Here is a 26,883-nt window from a genome sequence, read left to right as displayed (position 1 = left end):
GGAAGACTAAGGGAGTTAAATTGAATAAGCAAGATGAATGGAGAGACAGCACTGCAGAGGCACTCAATTAGTTTGTAACTGTCTATTAACTTCCGTAGGTGGTTTTGAATAAACAGCAGATTAGCTGTTGCACTCTTGTGGGGACATGAGGAGCCATGGGAGAGGAACAGTGTAGAGCTCAAAGGAAAGAGATTTTTTGATTTTCAGTTGTCCTCTGTCTTCTTCTTTCCTAGTTTTGTGCATGAAGCATGGGTAATGGTTGTCAGAACCTTCTACGTGTTTAAAACACACACACACAAAGGAGCAGTGCCTGCCTTGAGATTTCTCTTGGCAGTTCTTGCATGGAACACTGGTGTGCTGCCCCGTGAAGAATAAGTTGAGTTTAGGTTCTTCGGCTACTTTTTCAGAACGTGTTCTTGGGAAAGGAGTAGCGACTCTTGGTTCTTAGAACTCAGGAAGATAAAAGTTCTTCATGAATGATCATAGCCAGGATTTCTTTCTGGGAGTTCTAAGAGTGTGGAGGGAAACTGATAGAGCTCCCCGCCTCATGCAGTCCATTGTGGAGATTTGCAGGACGTAGGATGTCCCCTTGCTTCCAGTGAAGGCATTGTTTCTAGCTTCAGTATTTCTGCAAGTTCTAATCTTCTGATGCTTACCTTGGAGTGTACTGAGGAACAAGTGCACTGTTAATGGAAAAACTAAATTTTAAAATACTTAGAAGAGGCTTATTCTGAGCCAATATGAGTGACCGTGGCCCAAGGAAACACAGTCTCAAGAGGTCCTGACAAAGTCTAGACAGGCAGATTATGGTATTCTACATTTTAGGGAGGCAAGAGTTACAGGCAAAGACATGAATCAGTACATGGAAGGTATTGATTAGTTTAGCCCGTGAAGGTGGGATATCTTGAAGTGGAAGCTTACAAGTCATAGATGAATTCGGAGATTCTTTAGTTTGCAGTTGGTTAAAGGAACAAAGTTTTATCTAAAAACTTGGAGTTAGCAGAAAGGAATGTTTTAAGTTAAGATAAGCATGATATGTCAGTCAGCCACAATATGACCTGTTTAGCAAAATCAGTGGCTTGCAGGCATGACTTAGCCCTTGCCTTAGTATTCTTTATAATTTAGTGTATTATTACTACAAAGAGTATATTTTGTCAATCTCATGATCTCTATTTTAGCATTAATGCTGGTCAGTCATTGTACCTAAACTACAAAAGCAGGGTGTGGGGGGCGGGGTACTATAATGAGGTGTGTCTGACTTACCTTCCCATCACAGCCAGGAACTCAGTTTTTAAGATTTTTCTGAGTTCCTCTTGGCTACAAGTCAGTAAGGTGCTTAGGATTTTCTTTTACAGCATGGTACAATCACTAGATCATTAAAAAGAATTGCACATTTTAATATGAAATTACTGAAGAAACATGGTGAGAATTAAAAGAGGAGATAGAAGATGAGAGAGGAAGGAAAAAACAAGACCAAAAAAATCTGGAAACTATGAGTGATGACTTCCGAACTTTCAAGTATTTTTAGTGCTTCTGAATTTATGTCCTTCAAACTGTGTACCAAGTTGCTTTTTTAAAGCATGCAGACATTACATAATGCAAGCCATTTATCAGAGTTCTTTTATATAGCACAGAACAGTCATAAGATACTCTTACTTTTCAATACACATATACATGCATATATCCCACCAAAAGATTCATTTTTCTTTTGCTGTTTTGAAAAGGCTAAGAAATTTATACTTTATGCTTCCACTAGCAAGATTGGGGCATTCTTTATGTGTACCTGTCCCACTTCAAACCAGTTGTCAAGGAAAGAATCAAGGTAAAACACAATGTATAGTGTGTGGGTCCACTAAATGAGGAAAGCTTATTAGGAAAGAGTTAGGAGAGCTGTAGCACCTCCTGAATAAGACTCCTTTGAGAAAAAGAGCCAAGACTTACTCTAACTCTTGGTTATCGGTTTTGACCTGTGACTGCAATTGCTGGTTTGCTTTGTAATAAGGGTGTGTTTTCTTTGGTCATCCATCGAATAACCTTTAATTCGGTTACCATTGAATTGCATTGAATTGATGCTCTTAATGTCTAAGTTTTCTTTGGACCAAATGTAAGCATTTATGTGCTAATGGGTATTATTAGACCCTACATCTCCTTTACAATCATTCATGAGAACCATCAGCATGAGGGCAGTTTCTTTATCAACAAGACTGTGCAAAATCCTTAGGAAGTAAGACCTCAGTGAACAAAATGAGAATAATCAGATGAAATAATAGTCAAGTGATTGCCTTTGAAAAATAGAGGCACTTGACACAACTTAGACTTGAACTTTTTTTTTTCTCTCTTTTTACTCCCACTGAACTATTGCAAATTTGACAGGGTGTTTATTTTGCAAACTACAATTGGAGGGATTTGTCAAGGAAGACTAGGCTAGCAACGGTCATGAAGAAACACATTATCCAAATTATAGCTCAAAGTTTATTTACTCATTTCCCCGTGTTCCCTGGCAATTTATAGAGCCTGTATTGATGTCACTGTGCTGGGTGGTTTCACATGCCATCTATCCCAGTACCTGTGAGTTTCTCGGAGGCCAGGACTGTCATCATCACCCTGCATCCCAAGCACCTAGCCCAATGCAATGTTGAATGGATTGTTAAAAGAAAAAAGTTAGACAAATTAAATTTAACAGAGTTTAATTTAGCAAGGAAAAATGATTAGTGAATCAGGCAGCCCTCAGAATGAGTACAGATTCAGAGAGACCCAATGCTGCCATGAGGCCGGAGAAAATTTATAGATGGAGAAAGGATAGTGATTTTCCTGTAAATTTGTTTAAGTTCTTTGTAAATTCTGAATATTTTTAGCCCTTTGTCAGATGGGTAGATTACAAAATTTTTTTCCCATTCTGTTGGTTGCTGGTTCACTCTGAGGATAGCTTCTTTTGCTGTGCAGAAGCTCTTTAGTTTAATTAGATCCTATTTGTCTATTTTGACTGACTTCTGTTGCCATTGCTTTTGATATTTTAGTCATGAAGTCCTTGCCCATGCCTGTGTCCTAAATGGTATTGCCTAGTTTTTCTTCTAGGGTTTTCATGGTGTTAGGCTTTATGTTTAAATATTCAATTCGTCTAGAGTTAAGTTTTGTATAAGGTGTAAGGAAGGGATCTAGTTTTAGCTTTCTGCATATGGCTAGCCAGTTTTCCCAACACCATTTATTAAACAGGTGTTCCCCATTGCTTGTTTTTGTCAGGTTCATCAAAGATTAGATGGTTCTAGATGTGTGGCATTATTTCTGAGGCCTCTGTTCTGTTGTGTTGGTCTATATCTCTGTTTTGGTGCCAGTACCATGCTGTTTTGATTACTATAACTTTGTAGTATAGTCAGAAGTCAGGTAGCATGATGCCTCCAGCTTCTTTTTTTTTTGGCTTAGGATTATCTTGGCTATGCTTGCTCTTTTTTTGGTTCCATATGAAATTTAAGGTGATTTTTTCCAATTCTGTGAAGAAAATCAATGGTAGCTTGATGGAGATAGCATTGAATCTATAAATTACTTTGGGCAGTATGGCCATTTCCATGATATTGATTCTTCCTAACCATGGGCATGTAATATTTTTCTATCTGTTTGTATCCTCTCTTATTTCCTTGAGCAGTGGTTTGTATTTCTCTTTGAAGGGGTCCTTCACATTCCTTGTTAGTTGTATTTCTAGGCATTTTATTATTTTTGTAGCAATTGTGAATGGGAGTTCACTCATGATTTGACACTCTGTTACTGGTGTATGGGAATGCTTGTGATTTTTGCACATCAATTTTATATCCTGAGACTTTGCTGAAGTTGCTTATCAGCTTAAGGAGATTTTGGGCTGAGATGATGGTGTCTTCTAAATATATAATCATGCCATCTGCAAATAGAGACAATTTGACTTTCTCTTTTCCTAATTGAATACGCTTTATTTCTTTTTTCTTGTCTGATTGCCCTGACCAGAACTTCCAATACTATGTTGAATAGGAGCGGTGAGAGAGGAGGACATCCTTGTCTTGTGCTGGTTTTCAAAGGGAATGCTTCCATCTTTTGCCTATTCAGTATGATATTGACTGTGGGTTTGTCATAAATAGCTCTTATTATTTTGAGATATGTTCCATCAATGCGTAGTTTATTGAAAGGTTTTAACATAAAGGGCTGTTGAATTTTGTCGAAGGCATTCTCTGCATCTATTGAGATAATCATGTGATTTTTGTCATTGGTTCTGTTTATTGATGGATTACATTTGTAGATTTGCATATGTTGAACCAACCTTGCATCCCAGGGATGAAGCCTACTTGATCATGATGGATAAGCTTTTTGATGTGCTGTTGGATTTGGTTTGCCAGTATTTTACTGAGGATTTTCACATCAGTGTTCACCCAACAAACATATGAAAAACTGCTCATCATCACTGGTCATTAGAGAAATGCAAATCCAAACCACTATGAGATACCATCTCACACCACTTAAAATGGCAATCATTAGAAATCAGGAGACAACAGATGCTGGAGAGGATGTGGAGAAAAAGGAATGCTTTTACACTGTTGGTGGGAGTGTAAATTAGTTCAACCATTGTGGAACACAGTGTGGTGATTCCTCCAGGATCTAGAAACAGAAATACCATTTGACCCAGCAATCCTATTACTGGGTATATACCCAAACGATTATAAATCATTCTATTATAAGGGCACATGCACATGTATGTTTATTGTGACTCTGTTCACAATAGCAAAGACTTGGAACCAACCCAAATGCCCATTGATGATAGACTGGACAAGGAAAATGTGGCACATATATACCATGGAATACCATGCAGCCATAAAAAAGGATGAGTGCATGTCTTTTGCAGGAACGTGGATAAAGCAGGAAACCATCATTCTCAGCAAACTGACACAAGACTAGAAAACCAAACACTGCATGTTCTCACTCATAAGTGGGTGTTGAACAATGAGAACACATGGACACAGGGAGGGGAACATCACATGCCAGGCCATGTCAGGGGTTGGGGGGGCTAGAGGAGTGATAGCAGGGAGTTGGGGGATTGGTGAGGGATAGCATTAGGAGAAATACCTAATGTAGATGAGGAATTGATGGATGCAGCAAACCACCATGGCACATGTTTACCTAAGTAACAAACCTGCATGTTCTGCCCATGTACCCCAGAACTTAAGTATAATTAAAAAAAGAAAAAGGAAAGTGACACACAGAAAACAGAAGTGAGGTGCAACAGCCTGACTGGTTACAGCGTGGCATTTACCTTATTTGAATACAGTTTGAACAGTTGTTCATCTGTGAGTGGATGAAGTCCAGTGCTTGGTTTGGCTGGGGCTCAGCTATTGTTACAGAAGCACACTACTAGCTTAGGTTTTCAGTCTGCTGATGTTAAATCAAGTTTAGCCTAAACCTTCCTCCTTAAATATTTTAAGTTTGACATACAGGTTTCTGTGTGCATCATGAACTGTAACCTAAATGGAAGGGTAAACAGACTGTAACCTCCTATTCTGCCAATCACCAAGTTTTGGCCAAAGGTGGCCAATTGCTCAAACCAGATTCAAGTACGGCAGATACCACACTGTAACCAGTCCATTGCTTCTGTACCTCACTTCAGTTTTCTGTGTGTACATCACTTCTCTTTTTCTGTCCATAAATTGTCTTCCACCATGTGGCTACACTGGAGTCTCTTAGCCTACTTGGGCTTGGGAGGCTGCCCGATTCAAGAAATCATTCTTTGCTTAATTAAACTCTATTAAGTTTAACTTGGCTAAAGATTTGCTTTTAACACTGACCTACTAAGATAGGTTTGTTTCATCCATAAGAACTCAAGTATGCAATATGGAGGCTTTCTCAGGCCAGATTTTAGTTTGATTTAACAGAATGAATAGTGGAAAAGACACATTTCATGGGTATCCTAATATCCAAGAAGAAATCACAGTGCTATTTTAAACAAAATTAAACTGTTAGAGAAAAGTTCTGTCTCATTTTTCCCTCCTATTTGTTGAGTCCTTACCAGGTATAGGGACTGTGCTTTACCTGTATTCTTATTTCATCTTCATCAACCCCCTAAAAAGTAGATGACATGCTCTCTCCATCAAACCAAGATTTTAGAAAGTCTTTCATAAGGAAACCTGGAACTGACAGATAGTGGGGGCTGGGGACAGGATCTCTTCAGATTGCTGCTATTTCGTAATTAAAATAAGTTTTCATCTGAATGGGGAAGAGTCGTTAATGGAGGTAGGAGAAAAGAGAAAAGGGAACATAAGTTTTCCCAAAATGTAATGTCTATCATATTGTTCTCCTGCTCAGCAGGACTTTCCTTGGCTAAGAATTATGTACCCACTTCTCAGCTTCACCTCCAAGGCCTTCCACAGAATCACACCAGCGTTTCACTAGAGGCAACTTATACTTTATTAGGTTTTCTAAGCATTTGTTGAGCCAGGCATGGTGATTTGTACCTTTAATCACAGCTAATCAGAAGACTGAGTTTGAGACCAGCTTGGGCAACATAGTGAAACCATATATTAAAAATAAAATAAGTAATAGGCCGGAGCAGTAGCTCACGGCTGTAATCCCAACAGTTTGGGAGGCCGAAGGAGGCAGATCACCCTGAAGTCAGGAGTTCGAGACCAGCCTGTTCAACATGGCAAAACCCTGTCTCTACTAAAGATACAAAAATTAGCTGGGTGTGGTAGCACATGCCAGTAGTCCCAGCTACTTGGAAGGCTGAGGCAGGAGAATCGCTTGAACCTGGGAGGTGGAGGTTACAGTGAGCTGAGATTGTGCTACTGCACTCCAGCCTGGGCAAGAGAGCAAGACTCCATCTCAAAAATAAATAAATAATAAATAATAAATGGTTGACTAATTATAAATAAACTGAAATGCATAGCCATGTGGTAGTAATCCTAAGAGTCAAGAGTTAATTCTTGTATCTTATCAAAATGAAAGGTTGATAAGGAGGTGTCAAGTTAGTGAGTGGCCTAGAGTTAGATGGACTAACAAAAGGTTTTTCTATTTTCTGTTCATCTAAGTCAACCTCCAGTATTACAGATTTTTTTTAAAGAACTATTTATTTTTAAAGATTAAGAATTATTTTCAAAGAATTATGTCTTCAAGCATCATGAGCAGAATGAAATGCTCTTCTTGTGACAAAGTGAGTGGGCGGGCACTTCTGCAGTGCAACAAACCTATCCCCAGCCACACAGTCCAAAGTTATGTGATTGAAAGAGAAATTTGCATCTGATTGAAGATGCTTTGGGCTCGGTTTTGCTGTCCCCTCGCCACAGAAGTCTGATCTGTTCGGTCTGCTCGAGATAACACTTCACACAATTTAGGAATTGTGGTTTATGTCGAATGCCAATATATGTCAGCTTTCATGATGTTTAATATGGTGGGGAAAGCGATAGGTGTTTTAGAAATTAAGCAAAACCATAAATTTTCTGTTGGTGTATATAGTATATTCAAGGCTAGCTTTCAAGTACCTTCTCTCTTAAGTGTTTGATGTGAGTGAAAAGCTTCATCCATTGTGTGAGGCACACTAGGTCATTGTGTTTCAATTCCTCAGGTTGGGGAGAAGTATGGTAGAGTCTTCTCACTTCAGAAATCAAAAGAAAGTGCAGTACCTGCTGGGTAGGTATTTCCTGAAAGTTGCCAGCACTGTTGGCCAGACAGCAGATGGCTTCTTTAATGATGAAACCCAATTTTTCTACAGTGCTAATTAGTTAGAGAAAGATGATTTGAAAGTCTGCAGTACATTGCAGGAAATGTCTTTTCTGTCTGTGTTATTTGCTTCTAAGAAGCATGCAGCAATCACCTGAGTAGGCTCCAGTTTACTCTTTTTATTTAAATCACGTGACTCTTTATTTAAATCACAAGGAAAGGGGAAAGACAATTAATGAGGAAAAGGAGAACCCTCTTTCAGGATGAAACACTCAATTACAAGTGAAGCTATTTTTCTGTTTTCAAAAATCAGCCTTATTGTTATGTTTTGAACTATATATTTGGAACAGTCTCTTCAGTGGCTTCATATGGCATATGCATCTCAATTCATTTCTCTACAATCTCCACTGCAACTTGGAAAAACCAGATTACCCATTTGAAAGTTGATTCTGACTCTGAGCCTATCAAGCCAGCCATCTTGGTCAGAATTTACTAGGAAAAAAATGAATAAAAGTAACAGAAACCTGGATTTTTGTTCTTATCCCAAACCTGATTCATTTGTGACCCAGAGCAAGTTACATAACCTTTTATATATGATTCCTTGTTATATGGAATAATATGGTTCATTCCTACCTAACTTATTTGTTGAATAAACTCTCCATCCTGTAGAATTTCCCTGCATTCTAAACTCACTGATTCGGTCTTATGATGTCATTTAACAAGTCCCTTGGTTGTCTGTATTTCCTGTGAACTGGGGTAGCACTAGAGGATTAATCAATTCAGCTTTCTTACTTTGGTAAGAATCTTTCCTAAGTAGTGTTCTGTAGTACCTATTGCATTACATTAGGAAGCATATAAGGTTGAAATTGATTAGTGAGTTGCAGTTTTGCCAGCCACATCCATCTATTATAAAGTACCACATCAGCCCTTCACTTAATGGTTTTTTAAGCTACTGATGATGATTGCCTGATCCATTATTTGATTAGGGATTTCAAAATGATGACATCTTACTTCTGTCATTCCTTCTGTATTGATTAAGTGCCATTCTCTACTCACCTGCCAGGTTACTGTGAAATGCAGTCCATATAGGAAACTCAAGATAAATGTCTGAATTTCATTCCTCTTATTTACCAATTTCAGAACTTAGTTGGTGCCATAGGACTTCGTAAGATGACCAGTAGTGTCATTATCAATTCAGTGATTTTAACATATGTGATATGTTTGAATATTTTAGAATAATTACTATGTGGATGTTCAGAATATCTCACCTTTGGCCAATAGGAGTTCATTCAAGTTGTCTCTTAGTTTTTTTGTTTTGTTTTGTTTTTTACATAACCCCAAAACTTTGGAGAGCTTCTGGTACAACAGGATGTTCTCAGCTCATCTTCTGTGTTGTCTGCCCCATGACTGGAATCAGCCATTTCTCTAATAAACCCTGGTTTCTTTTACTGGAAAATGGCATTTAGAGACCATAATCTGACCACAAGGTGTGCTCATTGAAGTGGGTCAACCATTGCTTCTAGGCTCATATCAGCCACTTCCACCATCGGTAGCCCTGTTGTCTGCTTACCCAACTGCCAACAGCTAACTCATCCCCTTTGTCTGTGTCCACTAGGAAGAGAAAGGCCATTGGTATATAGTGAAATATGAGAGAATATCTTTATGACCTCAGCAGGGAAAGTCCTAAAATCATAATAGATATAATTAATACATTTGAGTATATCAGAATTATAAATTTCTGTATACCAGAAGATACCATAAACAAAATTTCAAACAAGCTATAGGAGAAAGTATCAGTAGCCTAAATATGATTAATATATAGATATCAACAAAAAATAACCCAGTAGAAAAGGGATGTAATATATAGACAACTACAGCATAGGAATGTAGGCTGAATAACATTTGAAAAGATATGAAACCTCACTTATAATCAAGGATATGCAAATCAACAAATTATAAGATGGCATCTTTTCACCTATCAGGTTGATGAACGTTTCTGTAACAGATAGCAAATGCCAAATGTGTGAGAAAATGCATCAGGTATGTTAACATAACATAACTTGGTGATACTTTTGAGACTTCATTTTAATTTTTGAAAAATGATCCCTTCTGTTCCCCATTATTCCCACCTAACCCCCAATATCCCCTCCAACACATACATACAAACACAAATAAATAGCACTAAAGGCCAAATTATATGCTTTCCACATTCTTATTAACAAGTAAGAACCTTTCACTACCAGTGTAACTCAAGTTCTGCAGTATAGCTAGTTCACCTTGAGACCTATATCTGTGAAACAAGAAATTCAGAATCAGAGTTAAAGATTTTTAAAGTGTGATTTTTATATTTTTCCTAGGAGAAAAAGGCATTTTTTACAATAAAGGGACAGTTGTTTAGGATAAGTTAATAAGAAAATGTAGGCCTGTGTTGGGAAAAAGTATTGATAGATAGGTGTTTTAGAAAAGCCAAAATGATTAGTCAGATGCCCACAGAAATGCCTATAGGTAATAAAATGTTAAAAATCTGAACACTGTTTGACTATATACCTTCTATTAGTTTCCTGTTGCTGCAATAAATAAATTGCTACAAACCAAGTGGCTTAAAACAACATAATTATCTTATAGTTGAGTAGGTTAGAAGTCTGACACGGGTTTTGCTTGGCTAAACTCAAGGTATCAGCAGGGCTGTGTTCCTTTCTGGGGCTCGAAGGGAGAATCCATTTCCTGGACTTTTTTCCACTTCTGGAGGCCACCTGCATTCCTTGGCTTGTGGCCTCTTCTTCATCTCCAAAGGCAGGAAGGGCGAGTTGAGTGCTTTTCACACTCATCATTCTGCCTCTTAAGATGTCATATGATAGCCCACTTGGATTTTATGATAATCTTCCTTTCTTAAAGTTAGCTTATTAGCAACCTCAATTCCAACTACAATCTTAATTCCATTTTGCCAAGTAATGTATTAGATTGGTGCAAAAGTAATTATGATTTTTTTCATTGCTTTTAATGGCAAAACCACGATTACTTATGCACCAACCTAATAAAATCCAATCACAGGTTTCAAGATTAGTAGGTGGATGCCTTTAGGAGACCATTCTGCCCAGTGAATGGGATCTGGGTCCTCCACCAGGGGACATCCCTTTCTGGGCTATCATTCACGCACCTGAAGAAACCTTCTCTTAGTTACTGCTTTCCATGCCAGGTACCAGGACTTCTTAACAAACAGGTGGTATTTGCTTGAACATAAACTAATCAGCACACATGCACACACACACACACACACACACAGAGAGAGAGAGAGAGAGAGAGAGAGAGAGACAGACAGAGAGACGGAGTTTCATTCTTGTTGCCCAGTCTGGAATGCAATGGCATGATCTCAGCTTACCACAACCTCTGCCTCCCGGCGGTTCAAGCAATTCTCCTGCCTCAGCCTCACGAATAGCAGGGATTACAGGCATGCACCACCATGCCTGGCTAATTTTGTATTTTTAGGAGGGATGGGGTTTCTCCATGTTGGTCATGCTGGTCTTGAACTTCCAACCTCAGGTGATCCGCCCGCCTTGGCCTCCCAAAGAACAGCTATATATATATATTTTTGAGATGGAGTTTCGCTCTTGTTACCCAGGCTGGAGTGCAATGGCACGATCTTGCCTCACCGCAACCTCCGCCTCCTGGGTTCAGGTGATTCTCCTGCCTCAGCCTCCAGAGTAGCTGGGATTACAGGCACACGCCACCATGCCCAGCTAATTTTTTGTATTTTTAGTAGAGACGGGGTTTCACCATGTTGACCAGGATGGTCTCGATCTCTTGACCTTGTGATCCACCCGCCTCGGCCTCCCAAAGTTCTGGGATTACAGGCGTGAGCCACCGCGCCCAGCAGAACAGCTATATTTTTAACTTGGAATAGAAAGTTTTTTTTTTAATTTCATCCTTTGTGTTTATGAGATTCTTGAATAATTAATTCTGCACGTTCAAGGGGTCACTTGGATTTTATAATGTCAGTGCTTAATGTGGGATTCAGAATATGCAGTTTTATTGGACCCCTATTTTCCTATGTGTGGACCTCAGTGGCTTGCCTTGTTTTTATTTGATAGAGACATTCCAGAATTTTTTAGTGAGTTTAACAAACATCCTCAAGAGGATAGTGGAGGTAGTATTCCAATATGACATGCATTGAAAATTCCTCTCTTTCTCACTTATATTTATAGTCTGATAGAAGATCAACAGTATACCAATTTAATCTTGCTGCAGAGTGACATTTTTGAAGCCATTAAATTTCCCGATAATGTGCACATGTGGAATTCAGCAGCATAAGCCAGCTGTGAGTGGGGAGCCACTATCACTAATGTCACTTTATTCCCATCTTGCTTGACTATGGATTGTACCAGTTTCATACTTCTTGTACCGTCACAGGTTCCAGTCCCTCTAGATTCATATTACCGTGATGTGAGAAATAAAACTAAACAAAGTATTACTGAGGATGACAGATACTGCATCTATTATTTTTATGGCTGACTTATTTCAGTACTTAAAGATCTTCAGTTGGTTTGGGGAATGGCGTTAGGTGTTCACATGAGCTGTGAGTTACTCCCAAGTGGAAGGTGTTTCTTCAGGAGGGAATCTATCTGCAGGTGGATTTTGGAGGGCAGAATGCGTCGGATGTGCAGGTCTTACTCTAGTGTGTGTTCAGGGAGCCCAGCTGAAAACATGGTTGAACTGATCCACATGGGGCATTCCTGCTCCAGGCTCAGGGACTGACAAAAAATGAGAGGGAAAGGCTGGGCACAGTGGTTCACGCCTGTAATCCCAGCACTTTGGGAGGTCGAGGCGAGTGGATCACGAGATAAGGAGTTTGAGACCATCCTGGCTAACATGGTCAAAACCCATCTCTACTTAAAATACAAAAAAATTTGCTGGACGTGGTGGCAGGCGCCTGTAATCCCAGCTGGTTGAGAGGCTGAGGCAGGGGAATCGCTTGAATCCAGGAGGCAGAGGTTGCAGTGAGCAGAGATCATGCCACTGCACTCCATCCTGGACGATCAAGCGAGATTCTGTCTCAAAAAAAAAAAAAAAAAGAAAGAAAGAAAAGAAAATGAGAGGGAAAGGAGGAAACAGAGCTTACAAGTTTTTCCTTGGGACGATATCTGAGGGACGTAAGGAAGGTGCCCCAGCAGGTATGTAATGAGAGACAGTAATGATTAAGTACATTTCAAGATTGACCTAAAGGCTTTTGTTCCAGAGCTGTTAAATTGTTATATGAACAATGTTAAATTCAAGTTATAAATGAAGTTATTTTAAAATATATGTATATGTGTGTGTATATATATTTATATTCCTCTTTATCACTTAGAAAAATTCAGAAATAGCCTGGGCATGGTGGCTAACACCTGTAATGCCAGCATTTTGGGAGGCCAAGGCGGGTAGATCACAAGGTCAGGAGATCGAGACCATCCTGGCCAACGTGGTGAAACCCTGTCTCTACTAAAAAAAACAAAACAAAAAACAAAAAACATAAAAATTAGCTGGGCATGGTGGCACATGCCTGTAGTCCCAACTACTTGTGAGGCTGAGGCAGGAGAATTGCTTGAACTCTGGAGGCAGAGGTTGCAGTGAGCCAAGATTGTGCCACTGCACTCTGGCCTGGGGGACAGAGCAAGACTCCCTTTCAAAAAAGAAAAAGAAAAATTCAGAAATAAAATATATATACATATTAAATGGTTAGGTGTTTTCAGCTTCCAAGGCCTTTTTCTTTCAACCACATGAAAAGTGGTAGACCATGGGATTAGGCCATTAAATGTGTGAGTTGTCCCCAAGCACTGAGCTGGAACCCTCAGGGTCATTAGACGTGCATCAATCAGTGTCTGTGTTTGTGTGTGTGTGTGTGTGTGTGTCTGTCTGTCTGTCTGTGATGCCTCTCTCTTATGTATAATTACGTTTATCATATATTTTTGTGATGAAGAGATAAGGTATTAAGATTAATCAGGCAAGCCGAGTAAGAGCAAACAAATGTTTGGTGAGCGCCTACCTCATGCCAGGCACCTTCTAACAATCCCACAGGGATGTTAGAATAGAAGATGCATAAAGCCCTGTCCTCACCCAGCTGGCTCATGATGTTTGCCCAGGAACATAGTAAAATACTCGTTGGCTAAGAACAAAAACAGTGGCTTCCAAGTATGTAAGGATAGTGCTTACTGACCAGAGATTCTTTTGAAATTAAAAAGTAGGAAAATGTTTCCTTTTAATCCATTGAATGCGCTACCGTTAGAAAACTTTAGGCACTTTTGCCTTCTCCAGAAAACGGCAGGCTCTATTCTTAAATTTTTAGTTCCAAAAATAAAAATTATTTAATATATAAGGATATTCGGTATATTTTTTTCTCTCACATGTTGGTTTAACTTACGATTTCTTGAATTTTGTTGCCATAAATAACATCATCATGACTCTCTTGTTTATTATAACTTGACAACTATTATCTCAGAGTCATGCAAGACATTTGTGTCAAAGGTTTGAGGTGATCATAGATGGTAATACATGTAATTTCAACTTTTTAAAAAGAAAGCCAACCTTTTCCAAATATTTGATTTTCAACTTGTAAGTTTGAGAAAGACTAATTTTTACTATAGTTGTATAATATGACTATTATTTGAGCCTCTCCAATGTGAAGTACACATGGTAATATATGTGTGTGTGCACACGTGTACCAAGGGATCGTGACAGTTACTTGCTGGAGAGATCCACACAGCTCTTTGCTGCTTTGTTCTGGTGCAAGTTCATTTGCAGACACCCTTACTCACCAGTGATTCATCATATGACGTCGTTACCACTAGGTCATCTGAAATAAGGCTAAAGTGATATGTGAATAAAATCCATACCAGTTTCTCAGTTGCCGAGGTGGAAAGATACATATCCAAGTCCTCCTCTCTGGTTTCTTTTTAGCCTATCAGCCTTTCTGAGAGTCCTGTCATTTGATTTCATCCTATGGTGTGAACAGGTAAACTCTAAAACAGAAGCCCAACAAAGATAAAAATCCTGACTTGTCTTAAAAAAAAATAAAGAACTGTTTATTGTGATAAACATATGTCTGTTACCTAGCGAATGGAGAACAGAGAGTGACTAGTGGGTAGGTCGCATGCACCCTCCATAGTGTGTTATCTGTAAGAGAGTGGACTTCTTAAGTGATGGTACAGTTAGTGATGTTAGAAGAGCACTTTCACCTTGGTCAACAGCTATAAAGTCCCAGCTGGAAACCTGGAAACTTTATGGAAATAAATAGACATAAGCAGCCATAAGTGTAGCTAGTGATGCCAGTGACAGATTCATAGAGATCATTTTAGCTCAACAGGGGAAAGCAATGCCAGATGTCTAAAGTTCTGTAGCCATGTGGCCAGGGACAGCTTAGTACCACTGTGCCTCGGTTTCCTTCTCTATAAAGATAGGGATAATAACGGCAGTTTCCTCATTGGGCTGTTATAAGAGTTAAAAGAATTAGTGAACATAAAGTACCTGGTGTGGCTAGTCTGAAGTCTTACCTACATTTTTGTAGTTATTATTTTTATATTGTGTTTCTGTCAACTGTTGTAGTTCTAGTGCTTTTGAATAGAAATAATTACTTTTGAATTGAAATAATTAATGTCAGACCACTATGTCTTTTTCTTAAAATTTTACCTTTAAATGCAACATGATCTGGTAATTCTTACAGATCCATCTTTGATGTGACAACCTCTTATTCATTCTGGTTTATTTAACCAGATCTTGTAATTTGATATAATATATGCATTGTTTGACTAAACCAACAATAATTTCATCCCTTCTTTAAGAAAAAATAAATACTTATTCTTAGTTCCAGCTCCTATTGCAGCCCTTAATTAAGTCTAAGCACACACTTAATTGTAGAAGCCAGGACCAGAGAGCCGTGTACCCTTTCATTCTTAGTCTATATGTGATTTACCTTTCTGCTGAGTTTTGCCAACCCTGTAGTATTTGAAAGGAAGATACTTTGAAAAACATCTTTTCTATGGGCAACGGTGATCTTGGGGTCAGTGCTAATAAGTCTTTCCGCAGTGACAATCTGTTGACATAACCTAGCATGGGAGAGTCTGTCACAGAGGGTGTGGGCAATCAGGCTCTGGTGAACCGTGGCCTGTGACCTTGAATGCCAGTAAACCAGGACTGTGAGCAGCATCCATATTGAATCCACTGATACCTATGGCAAACAGGCCCATCCATCCTGCTTCTCTCCCAGTTGCCACTCAGACCAGTTTCAGAGCGGGAAATTGGAGGAGACATGATTTCTTCTTCTTTCCAGCCATGTGGCACTTTGTTCTCCTAGTTGGCAGCAGTTTGTCCTACTGCTCTCCCATAGGACCCATTGCTGAAGAGTTCATTCTTCCCCATGTTTTCTTCATTGGTTGTGATTCATACCCATCATAAACATAGTAACTTGCCAAGAAGTTTTCTTCCATTTCCCTTATTTCCATTTAATACTTTTTAACATTTTTACTCTAGAAAAGAAATATTCAGGAAATATTAGAGTATAATAAGCATGAAGTGTAATAACCATTCCTTTAATTTGAAGTCACCCCACATTTCTCTCCTGTCCTACATTTATTCTACTTTGCAGTTCTTGAGCTATGACAGTTTTTTCTGCCTCCAATTATTTTTCTAAACTGTATTGCAATGTTTAATAAACTTTATTTATAGAGCAGTTTTTGTTTCACAGCATAAGTGAGCAGAAAATACAGAGTTCCCGTATAGTTCTTTACACTTCCTGCCAACACACACACAGAGTCTCCTCCTTTATCATAATCCGTAAGGCTACATTGCCACATCATTATCACCCAAAGGCTAAAATTCACATCAGGGTTCACTCTTTGCATTGCACCTCCTGTGGGTTTTGACAACTCTATAATGACATGCATCCTGCATTATAGTATCAGATAAATAAGATCACAGCCCAGAACCTTCTCTGTGCTCTGCCTGTTTATTCCTCCCTTCCCATTAACCTCTGACAATCACTAATCCTTTTACTGTCTCCATAGTCTTGCCTCTTCCAGGGTGTTATGCAGTTGGAATCATAAAATACTACATTTAGGTCTGTAATTCATTTTGAGTTAATTTGTATGAAGGGTATAAGGCCTGTGTCTAGATTCACTTTTCTGCATGTGGATGTCTGGTTGTTCCACCACCATTTGTTGTCCACTGTAGTTCCCTTGCTCCTTTGTCAGTTGACCGTATTTATGTAGGTTTCTTTCTGGTCTCTCTGTCCTGTCCCGGTAATCTATTTGTCTATTATTTCACCAACACCACACTGTCTTGATTACTGTAGATTTATAGTAAGTCTGGAAGTCAGATAGTGTCAATCTTCCAACTTTTTTCTCATCAGTCTTGTGTTGGCTATTCTGGGTCTTTTGCCTCTCCATATAGAATCAGTTTGTTAATAACGCTAAATAAGTTACTAGGATTTTGATTAGGATTGCACTGAATCTGCAGATCTATTTGGGAAGAACTGACATATGGACAATATTAAATCATCTATTTATTTAGTTCTTTGATTTCTTTCATCAGAATTTTGCAGTTTTCCTCATATAGTTTTCATACATATTAGTTAGATTTATGCCTAATTATTTCAGTTCTGGAGATGCTAATATAAATGGTATTACATTTTTAATGTCAAATTCCAATTGTTCATTGCTGATACATAAGAAAGTATTGACTTTCGTGTAGTAACCTTGTATCTTGCAACCTTGCTACTTTTGCTTATTAGTACCAGGAGCTTATTTTGTTGGTTCCTTCAGATTTTTTTACACAGTCATGTCGTCTGTGAACAAAGACTGTTTGATTCACTCCTTCTTAACCTGTTGATGTTTTGTTTCATTTTCTTGTCTTATGGCATTAACTAACTAAGACTTCCAAGAAGATATTGAAAAGTATTGGTGAGAGAGGACATTCTTGCCTTGATCTTAATATTTATGGGAAAGCTTTTATTTTCTCAACATTAAGTATAATGTTAGCTATAGGTTTTAGTAGACCTTTTTTAATCCAGTTGAGGAGTGTTCCCCTCTGTTCCTACTTTGCTGAAAACGTTTATCACTACTCAGTATTAGATTTTGTCAAATCCTTTTTCTGCATCTATTAATATGACCATGAGACTTTTCTTCCATAGCCTGTCAGTGTGATGGATTGCATTTATTGAGTTTCAAATGTTGAACCAGCCTTCCATACCTGAAATATATTCTACTTGGTCATGGTGTATAATTCTTTTTATTAATTGTTGGATTCCATTTGCTATACTTTGTTAAAGATTTTTATCTGTTTTCATGAGAAATTATGGTTTGCAGTTTCCCATTTTTGTAGTGTATTTGGTTTTGGTGTTAGGATAATATTGGCCTTTTAGAATGACCTAGGAAGTATTCTCTAATTATGTTCTGGGAGACATGGTAGAAAATTGGTATGATTGCCTTAAGTTTTGGTAGAATTTAACAGTGAAACCAACTGAACCTAGTGCTTCATGCTTTGAAAAGTTATTAATTATTAACTCAATTTTTTAATAGCTGTTGGCCGAGTGAGATTGTCTGTGTCTTCTTGAGTGAGTTTTAGAAGATTATACCTTTCAAGGAACTGGTCTATTTCAACCAGGTCATCAAATTTGTAGGTATAGCATTGTTCATAATATTCTTTGTTATCCTTTTAATGTCCGTGGGATCTGTAATAATGTCCCCTCTTCCATTTCTAATATGAGAAACCTGTGTCTTCTGTCTCTCTCTTTTTTTTTTTTTTAGCCTGGCTAGAGGTGTATCTTTTCAAAGTATCATCTTTTGGTTTTATTGATTTTTGTTCTATTGATTTCCTGTTTCTATTTCATTGATTTCTGTACTAATTTTTTTTTTCTTCTGTCTTCTTTAGATTTAATTTTATCTTTTTAGATTCCTTAGGTGGGAGCTTAGATTATTGATTTTAGATGTTTCTTTTTGTCTAATATATGCATTCATTGCTACAGATTTCACTCTAAGCACCTCTTTTGCTACATACCACAAATTTTGATAATTTGTATTTTAATTTTCATTTATTTCAAAATATTTTTTTTATTTTTCTTGAGATTTCTTTTTTGATCTGTGTTTTATTTAAAATGCATCTTTTATTTTCCAAGTATTAGGGGTTTTTCCAGCCATTTTTCTGTTACTGATTTCTAATTTAATTCCATTGTGGTGTAACAGCAGACATTGTATGATTTCTGTTCTTTTTAATTTGTTAAGCTGTGTTTAATGGATCATGATGTGTCTATCTGGTGAATGCACCTGGTGAGCTTGAATATAATGTGTATTCTGCTCTTGGCAGATGAAGGATTCTTAAGATGTCAGTAATATCCAGTTGATTGATGGTGCTCTTGAATTCAACCATGTCCTTACTGATTTTCTGCCTGCTGAGCTGTCCATTACTGTCAGAGGGGTTGAAATCTCCAACTGTAGTAGTGGATTCATCTATTTCTCCTTGCAATTCTATCACTTTTTTCCTCATCTATTTTGACACTATGTTATAGGTGGATACTTGTTAAAAAATTTTATGTTTCCTTGGAGACACTGACACTTTTATCATTATATAATGCTCTTCTTTATCCCTGGTAATTGTTTTTGCTCTAAAGTCTGTTCTGTCTGAATTTAATATAGCTTATTTCAGTTTTCATTTGATTAGTGTTAGCATGGTACATTTTTCTCCATCTCTTTACTATGTGTGTCTTCATATTTAAATAAGTTTCTTATAGATCATGCATAGTTGAGTTGAGTTTCCTGATCTGATAATCTGCCTTTATATTTGTTTATTCATTTATTTTTTGAGATGGATTCTCACTGTGTTGCCCAGGCTGGAGTAAAGTAGCACAAACTTGGTTCGCTGCAACCTCTGCCTCCTGAGCTCAAGCAATCCTACCAGCTCAGCCTCCCAAGTACTTGGGATTGCAGGCATTTGCCACCGTACCTGGCTAATTTTTGTATTTTTGGTAGAGACGGGTTTCACCATGTTGCCTAGGGTGGTCTTGAATACCTGAGCTCAAGCAATCCACCTCCCTTGGCTTCCCGAAGTGCTGGGATTATAGGTGTAAGTCATCTAGTGTATGGCCTAACTGGTATATTTTGACTACTGGCATTTAAATTATTATTGATAATGTTGTATATCTTTTTCTCTTTTTCTTTTTTTTCTTTGCTATTTTCTATTTGCTGCTCTTATTCTATTTCTCCCACTCTTTTACTGCCTTTTTTAGTTTTAATGGAGCATTTTATATTATCCCATTTCATCTACTTATTAGTTTAATGTTTTGTTACTTTTTTCAGTGGCTGCCCCAGAGTTCACATACATTTACAGCAAGTCCAAGTCTACTTTAAATAACACTATACCACTTCACAGGTAGTGAAAGTTCTTAAAATAGCAAAGTGTTCAATTTTCCTCTCCTGTCCCTTATCTCATTGCTGTTACTCATTTCTCTTATCCATAGCTATAATCGTCAAATACTTTCTTGCTATTATTATTTTGAACACACTTCTTGCAGCTGTATCAATTAATAATTTTTTAAAAGCTTATATTTTACTTTTAATAATTCCTTCTCTCATGTTCTTCCTTTCTCTTTGTAGAGACAAGTTTCTGAGCTATCATTTTTCTTCTTTCTGAAGAACTTTTTAATATTTCATGCAAGGAAGGTCTATTGGCAGATTCCCTCAATTTTATCTGAGAAAGTCTGTATTTTTCCTTCACTTTTGAGGGATAAATTCATGGAATACATAATGCTAGATTGGCAGCTTTTTCCTTCAACATACTGAATATTTCACTTCACTTTGTTCTCGTTTGAATGGTTTCTGAGAAGTCCAATGTAAGTCTTATCCTTACTTCTCTATAAGTGATTTTCCCCCCTTGGATTTTTTTCAAGACTTTATCTTTGATTGTCTGCAATTCGAATATGATGTTACTAGGTGTAGATTTTTTGGCATTTATCCTGCTTGGTGTTCTCTGCGCTTCCTGGATCTGTGGTTTGGTAAAATTAGAAAAAAATAATAGAAAAATAGTTGGAAAAGATCCAAAATGCTTGGAAGATAAGTGACATGCTTCAAACATCAGTTTTAGGAAATCGTTATTATTGCTTCAAACATTTCTTCTGTTCCCTTCTCTCTTCTCCTTCTTGTATTCCTATTACATGTAAGTTACACCTTTTGTAGTTACCCCATGGTTTTGGATATTCTGACGTTTTGTGTGGTTTTGTTTTGTTTTCTCTTGCTTTTCAGTTTTGGAGCTTTTTACAGAGATAATCTTCAAGCTTAGAGATTCTTTTCTCAACCATTTCCAGTCTGCTAATGAACTGTCACACGCATTTTTGTTTCTGTTACGGTGTTTTTTGTCTCTAGCATTTCTTTTTTGGTTTTCTTAGAATTTCCATCTCTCTGCTAACATCACCTATCTGTCCTTGCATGCTGTCTACTTTATCTATTAGACATTAGAGCTCTTAGCATACTAATCGTGGTTGTTCTAAATTCCCGCTCTGTTAATTCCAAAACCTCTGCCATAACAAGAGTCCAGTTCTGTTGTTTGCTATGTGTGTGTGTGTGTGTGTGTGTGTGTGTGTTTCATGAAGCTATACATGATGTATTCAATAACAGGAACTGTGGTAAATAGGCCTTTATTAACATAGTGTAAGGTGTGGGGGGAAAGGAGGTACTCTATAGTCATATGATTAGGTCTTAGGCTCGGAGAAAACTGGCAGTTAGGCGCTGGTAAACATAGCTTCTCTTACGAGCAGGCTTTGTTAAGAATAGAATAAACATGCTGACGTAAGTATTTCAAAGTGGCTTCTTCCTGGACACCTGAGGGTATTTGTCTAAATCTTCACTGTGAAAACCTGGTAGGGTTCCTGGAAGTAAAACTCACAGAAATGTGCAGGCCCCCTTAAGATTAATTCCCCCCGGAGTTATTACCTCTGAGACGTGTCCACACTGAGCCTCCAGCAGTTTGTCAGCTGCAGTTTAGATTTTCCTGGCCAGGTCTGGTTCTCTCAGAGGTTTGTGCTCCTGAAGTTTAGCTCTGGTAAGTTGTGATTCTCTGTATTTAGCTTTTGGTCCCTCCAATTTGAGAGGCAGTAGTTTGCCCTGTGACTTCAGTTCTCCGACACACCTAAGAAAAATTGTTGATTTTCAGTTTTTTCAGCTTTGACTTGTTAGGAAAAAGTGATGACTTCCAAGCTCCTCTCATGCCAGACTAGAAACCACTAAGTCATTTCTTTAATTTTTTATGTTCTATTTATAGATGTTGGTAAGAACCTTTTTTTTTTTAATTATTAAGGGCCTTTGAGATTCAGTTTGGAGATTGGAGATTAAAATATTTTAGGCAAATCATTTGTTGTAAGTCAAAATGAAAAATAAATTTACTGTGTCTTTATATAAGATTGCAAAGAAAATTGTTTCAACTTGTTTTCCTACACAAAAGACTTTGATCATTAAGTTCACAAAGCTTTTCTGATAGGTTCCAAGTTTTCACTTGAAAAAAGTAAGATCTGAAACACGAAGCTCAAAAGAGGGAGAAAGAAAAAGAGAGAAACTGCTATTTATCCACAATGATGAGACTCTTTCTCAATGTAACTCTTTTCAGCCATCTATGATTATGGACAAGAGCATTCGACCTGTACAGGGTACCTTGATTTATTGTTCTTCACTTTATTGCTCTTTTGCGTATATTGTATTTTTTGTAAATTGAAAGTTTGTGGCAACGCCGCATGGAGCAGGTCTGTCAGCATCATTTTCCCTATAGCGCTTGCTCACTTTCTGTCCCTGTGTCATCAGCCCTGTGTAAAGCATTGGCTAGGCGTTAGTAAACTTTTTCAAAGAAGCATATTGAATTCGGGGGTGATAGATGATGTGTAATTTGAAAGCAATTTGTGAAAGCTTATGCAGTGGCTTATACCTGTAATCCCAGCACTTTGTGAGGTGGGCAGATCACCTGAGGTCAGGAGTTTGAGACTAGCCTGGCCAACATGGCAAAACCCCGCCTCTACTAAAAATGCAAAAAACAGCTGGGCGTGGTGGTGCACACCTATAGTTTCAACTACTTGGGAGACTGAGGCAGGCGAATCACTTGAACCTGGGAGGTTACATTACTTGCCTGGCCCCAGGGAGACATTTGTGTTTGTGACAGCTGCTGAAAGGAAAAAGGTGGCTAATGTGTAGGGTTAATGCATGCAGGCTTGCAGAAGACATTGAGAGCTGGGTTTAGAAGGTGGTTCATGGACATATGTCCTGTGGATAAGAGCTTAAACCTGCAGGTGTCTGCCTGGACCTCTGTTTGATTTGAGCATGCTCTCACAGTCTTTACTGTGCTTCTTTTGTGTTTGAAGATCAGCAATGAAGTGATTAGTGTGACATCACTGAAATTAGTTTATGCATGTGGAGGATTACAAGGGAGATTTTTTTCCCGTATAAGCATAACTCTTATTGGTGCATATATGCCTCCCAGCCAATAGCACAAGAAGTGCAGTGGCTATCATTTCCTAACCTTTAGGATTAGAGGAATTCAAGCAAGAAAAGACAGAGAGAAAAGCCTAGTAAAGTTCACGATGCTTCTCTTTACAGGCTGAACAAAAAAGAATATTGAGGCAATTACTGGCATAAATCAGTCCAAAGAAATTCAAGCAAAAATAGGCATTCTGCCTGAATTGTGGAGCAGATTATCTCAGTCCTCCACTTCAGAATTCCTGGGGAGACCTGGCCTAAGACTGTTTTTCCAGTGATCTGGCAGATTCAGAAGTGGAGAGAAAATTATTTAAGTGCAGCTATGGAGATAGAGTCCAGTGCTGTCTCTGTCCAGAACATGTGTTGAGAACTCCACTAGTATGGCTGACTGGGAGGAGAGAGGCCTAGAGGGGGATGATCATGATCCATGCAAGGCCAGAGAGAGGTGGTGTCAGTGCCCAGAGGAGTCATGCCAGCCCACCTTTCAAAATCTGTGTGACTTTAACACTATCAGAGATGTTATAAGTGATTTTCATTTTTCTGTTTAAAAATGTATCTTTTTTCTAACAACTTTTAGCAATGAAAAGGCAACTTATTAATGAAAGCCTTCTGCCTTCAAAGTATGAAATTAAAATATTACCGTAACTACAGGCAAGAAAGCATTTGGATTATGTGTCATTTAGAAATGATAATAAAGATTATCCGTATGGTCTTATGTTGTCAGTGCCTTACATTGCATTAGCAATCACCTAATATGGTTGTGATTTTGATTATGTGGCTCATTTTAAATTCTACTGTGTTCTAGGTCAATCAGTGTCAAGATGATTTACTAGAAGGAGGTGTGGTTTTCTTTCATAGATGCTGCTAGGTGCTTGGGCACAATTAAAATATTTTAGGACATAGTATTTTTGGTATTATGGTGCTGTGGGTGTTGAATACCTTCTCTTTAAGCATCTCTAATTCTAATCTTGTCTGTCTTGGTTACATAAAACAACCTCTGGTAGTAAAATCTATAAAAATTTGTGTTATCTGTTTATTTACATTAGTTTCCCTTAAAGTCTTAATGGATTTTGTACAGGTGTCAGTAATTTTAGATGATGAGATTTTGGTGGTCAGTAAGCGGGATGCAGAAGCTGGGATTAACCTGTGTCTCCAAAAGAATTAGAAATCTCTCTGCCTTTTTTGCATTCTCTTCCGCTGAAAGGGAACAATGAAGTCTTACTCCTGCTGAACTTTGCAGGGAACCCAACAACATGACATTTTTTAGCCTTCTGCTCTGTAGGGATTGACAAAGCTTGATGAGCATTAATTTGGGTTCATTTGGGTTTTGGGACAGGGTCATAGCCTTTTGAGAATTCGGAACTTTCCCTTGATCCTCCGACGGCCTAAGCTTTCTGAGCTCTGTAGGCTCTGTGTCAGGTTCTGCTCCCTGTATGCACATACTCCAGTTACACATTCTTGACTCCTCACCTAGTTCTGTTTAAACAATGTGCCTTTTAGACTCATCTGTTATTTCATTTTTGCTTGGAAAATATTTACTCAGGGGAGTCTTCTCTTTGACACTGTTTATGGTGATGTAGATAATAATTTAGTGAAAACTTAACTCTAGAGGTGTAAAAGCAGATTATGGTTGTGTTGTAGGAGATTAATTGGTCATTTTAATCTAGCTTATAGTAGGAGAAACATAATGATGTTTTGTCTTTCTGGTTGTTTGAGGGCATTGTTTATTTTTTGAAGATAGTACACGTTTTTGATCTCTGTATCTGCAGCCCGGCAGAGTGCCTGCCACAAAGAAGGCATCATGAATAGGATTAATTCAGTAGATGTCATTTCTGAACATCAGTCAGTATACATGCCAAAGCTCCGTATCCCATTCTAATGCATACCTACATAATTGAACTCTTTATCCTAAGGAAACTGGCCAAGAAGCGGAAGGAGACTATGAGCAGCACCCGACAGGAGATGACTGTGATGGTGAACTCAATGGACAAGAGCTATGCTGAGCAGGGCACAAACTGCGATGAGGCTTTCTCATTCATGGACACGCACAATCTGAATGGAAGATGTAAGTGCATATGTTTCTTGGCTTTTAATACATTGCCCTGGTTTTCCAAGAATCCAGGTGGTACAAGGGGATTGCAAAAAAAAACCTTCCCGAAGAATTTTTATGCCATATGTGTTTCTCCAGTCATTTTCAGTGATCCTGAAAACTCTGTGTGCCACAGATTGCTTAGCAGAGATGTTTTAAGGGTGATAGGACCAGGTCAGAGTCCAGAAAACCACAGTGAAGTTTCTGTAAAGATTTAGAGAGCAGTGACACGAGGCTTTCCTTCTCTAGTGGAAGAAGGCACCTGCTTCTCATCTTGTTTTGATCCTGTTTGTAAACTATCCAGGTGTGGAATTACAAACAGGAAGTCTGTTATACAAACAGTTCACTAAATGGCAGTAACAAGTTAATTGTTTATTTGTTTAGCTGACAGGTTCTGCCTTTATTATAGGGCTATTAGTGGCAATTAATAAATTCAACTGTATTTCAGCTTCACAAGTCTTACGTTTCACACCAGGTGCATAAACCAACCTCAGCTACTGCCTTCCCATACTGCTACCTGTGATCCAGGTAGAAGACATTATTTCAGGAAACTAACAATTTGATTGATTATATCAAGCACAAAAGGAGCAGTTGCTTTATCCCTGGTGATCTTCTCGGAAACCAGAGGGAGGTACCTCATTCTGTGGTTTAGGGCACACTTTGGTGAGTTCAAGGTTGGGGTTTCTGTATCAGACCGGAGCTCATAACCAGGATGTTGGTCAGCATGGGGATGGAATTAAAGTGCAACTGGTCCTGTTACCAAAAAATAATAATACTCATAAAGGCTGGTGGGCCTTCTGGCTGTGAGGAGCACAGAAATGGTATCTGGGATGGGGGCAACTGGGAGGAGTTTGGACAGTGTGGGCTGGTGTCCTGATACTCACTGTGATAAGTGTGGGCCTGCAGCTCCCCTCCACTCTTCCAGATCACGCTGTGGCCAACACACTTGCCTGCCCCTGAGACTCGCATTCTCCTACGCGCTGCTAACTCTGAAATTCAGTCTCTTCTATTTTTCTGCTTGTAGTGGCTGCAGTTGTCCCACTTTATCCTCCTACATCCGTTTGTACTACATGCACATGTGGCCCAGCGGAGCATGCACAGGTGCTGCTTTGGCGCCAGTGACCAGGGCAGCACTGTTGCTTTTATTCTTGGCCTTCTTTCTTTACCCTTCCCAGTCATTTTCAGTTCAGGCAATAAAAGCTGTGGGGTCTCAATGTACCCAAGCTCCTTTCCATTTTTTTCATAGAATTTTGCTTTTTTTTTGAGAAGGAGTTTCGCTCTTGTTGCCCAGGCTGGAGTGCAATGCTGCAACCTCGGCTCACTGCAACCTCTGCTTCCCGGGTTCAAGTGATTCTCCTTCCTCTGCCTCCCAAGTAGCTGGGATTATAGGCATGCACCACCATGCCCAATTTTGGATTTTTTTTAGTAGAGACAGGGTTTCTCCCAGTTGGCCAGGCTGGTCTTGAACTCCTCACCTCAGGTGATCCACCCACCTCAGCCTCCCAAAGTGCTGGCATTACAGGTGTGAGCCACTGTGCCCAGTTCTCCCTGCTTTTCTTTTTTTTTGTAGCAGATATTATGCTTTTCATTTAAAAATACACACACATATATATATGTATATATATATATATATATAAAATTTATTCAACTTCCATA

The 26,883-nt window shown here is 38.5% G+C and overlaps 1 protein-coding gene across 34 annotated transcripts in view; it reads left to right on the top strand.

Moving 5' to 3' along the window:
- PTPRM (protein tyrosine phosphatase receptor type M) overlaps positions 1 to 26,883 on the top strand; it is an 866,690-nt gene that overhangs the window by 669,921 nt on the left and 169,886 nt on the right. For all 34 annotated transcript variants that reach the window (XM_054243977.2, XM_078347758.1, XM_002757062.6 and 31 more), the window contains one exon: positions 25,052 to 25,203. In XM_054243977.2, the coding sequence (XP_054099952.2) occupies positions 25,052 to 25,203 (152 nt within the window). The remainder of the gene's footprint in view (positions 1 to 25,051; positions 25,204 to 26,883) is intronic.

Source organism: Callithrix jacchus, chromosome 13 (genome assembly GCF_049354715.1).
Source record: "Callithrix jacchus isolate 240 chromosome 13, calJac240_pri, whole genome shotgun sequence".
In the NCBI taxonomy this organism is placed as follows: Eukaryota; Metazoa; Chordata; class Mammalia; order Primates; family Cebidae; genus Callithrix; species Callithrix jacchus.
Note: the sequence above shows the minus strand (reverse complement) of the source record. Positions and strands in the feature narration are given on the sequence as shown.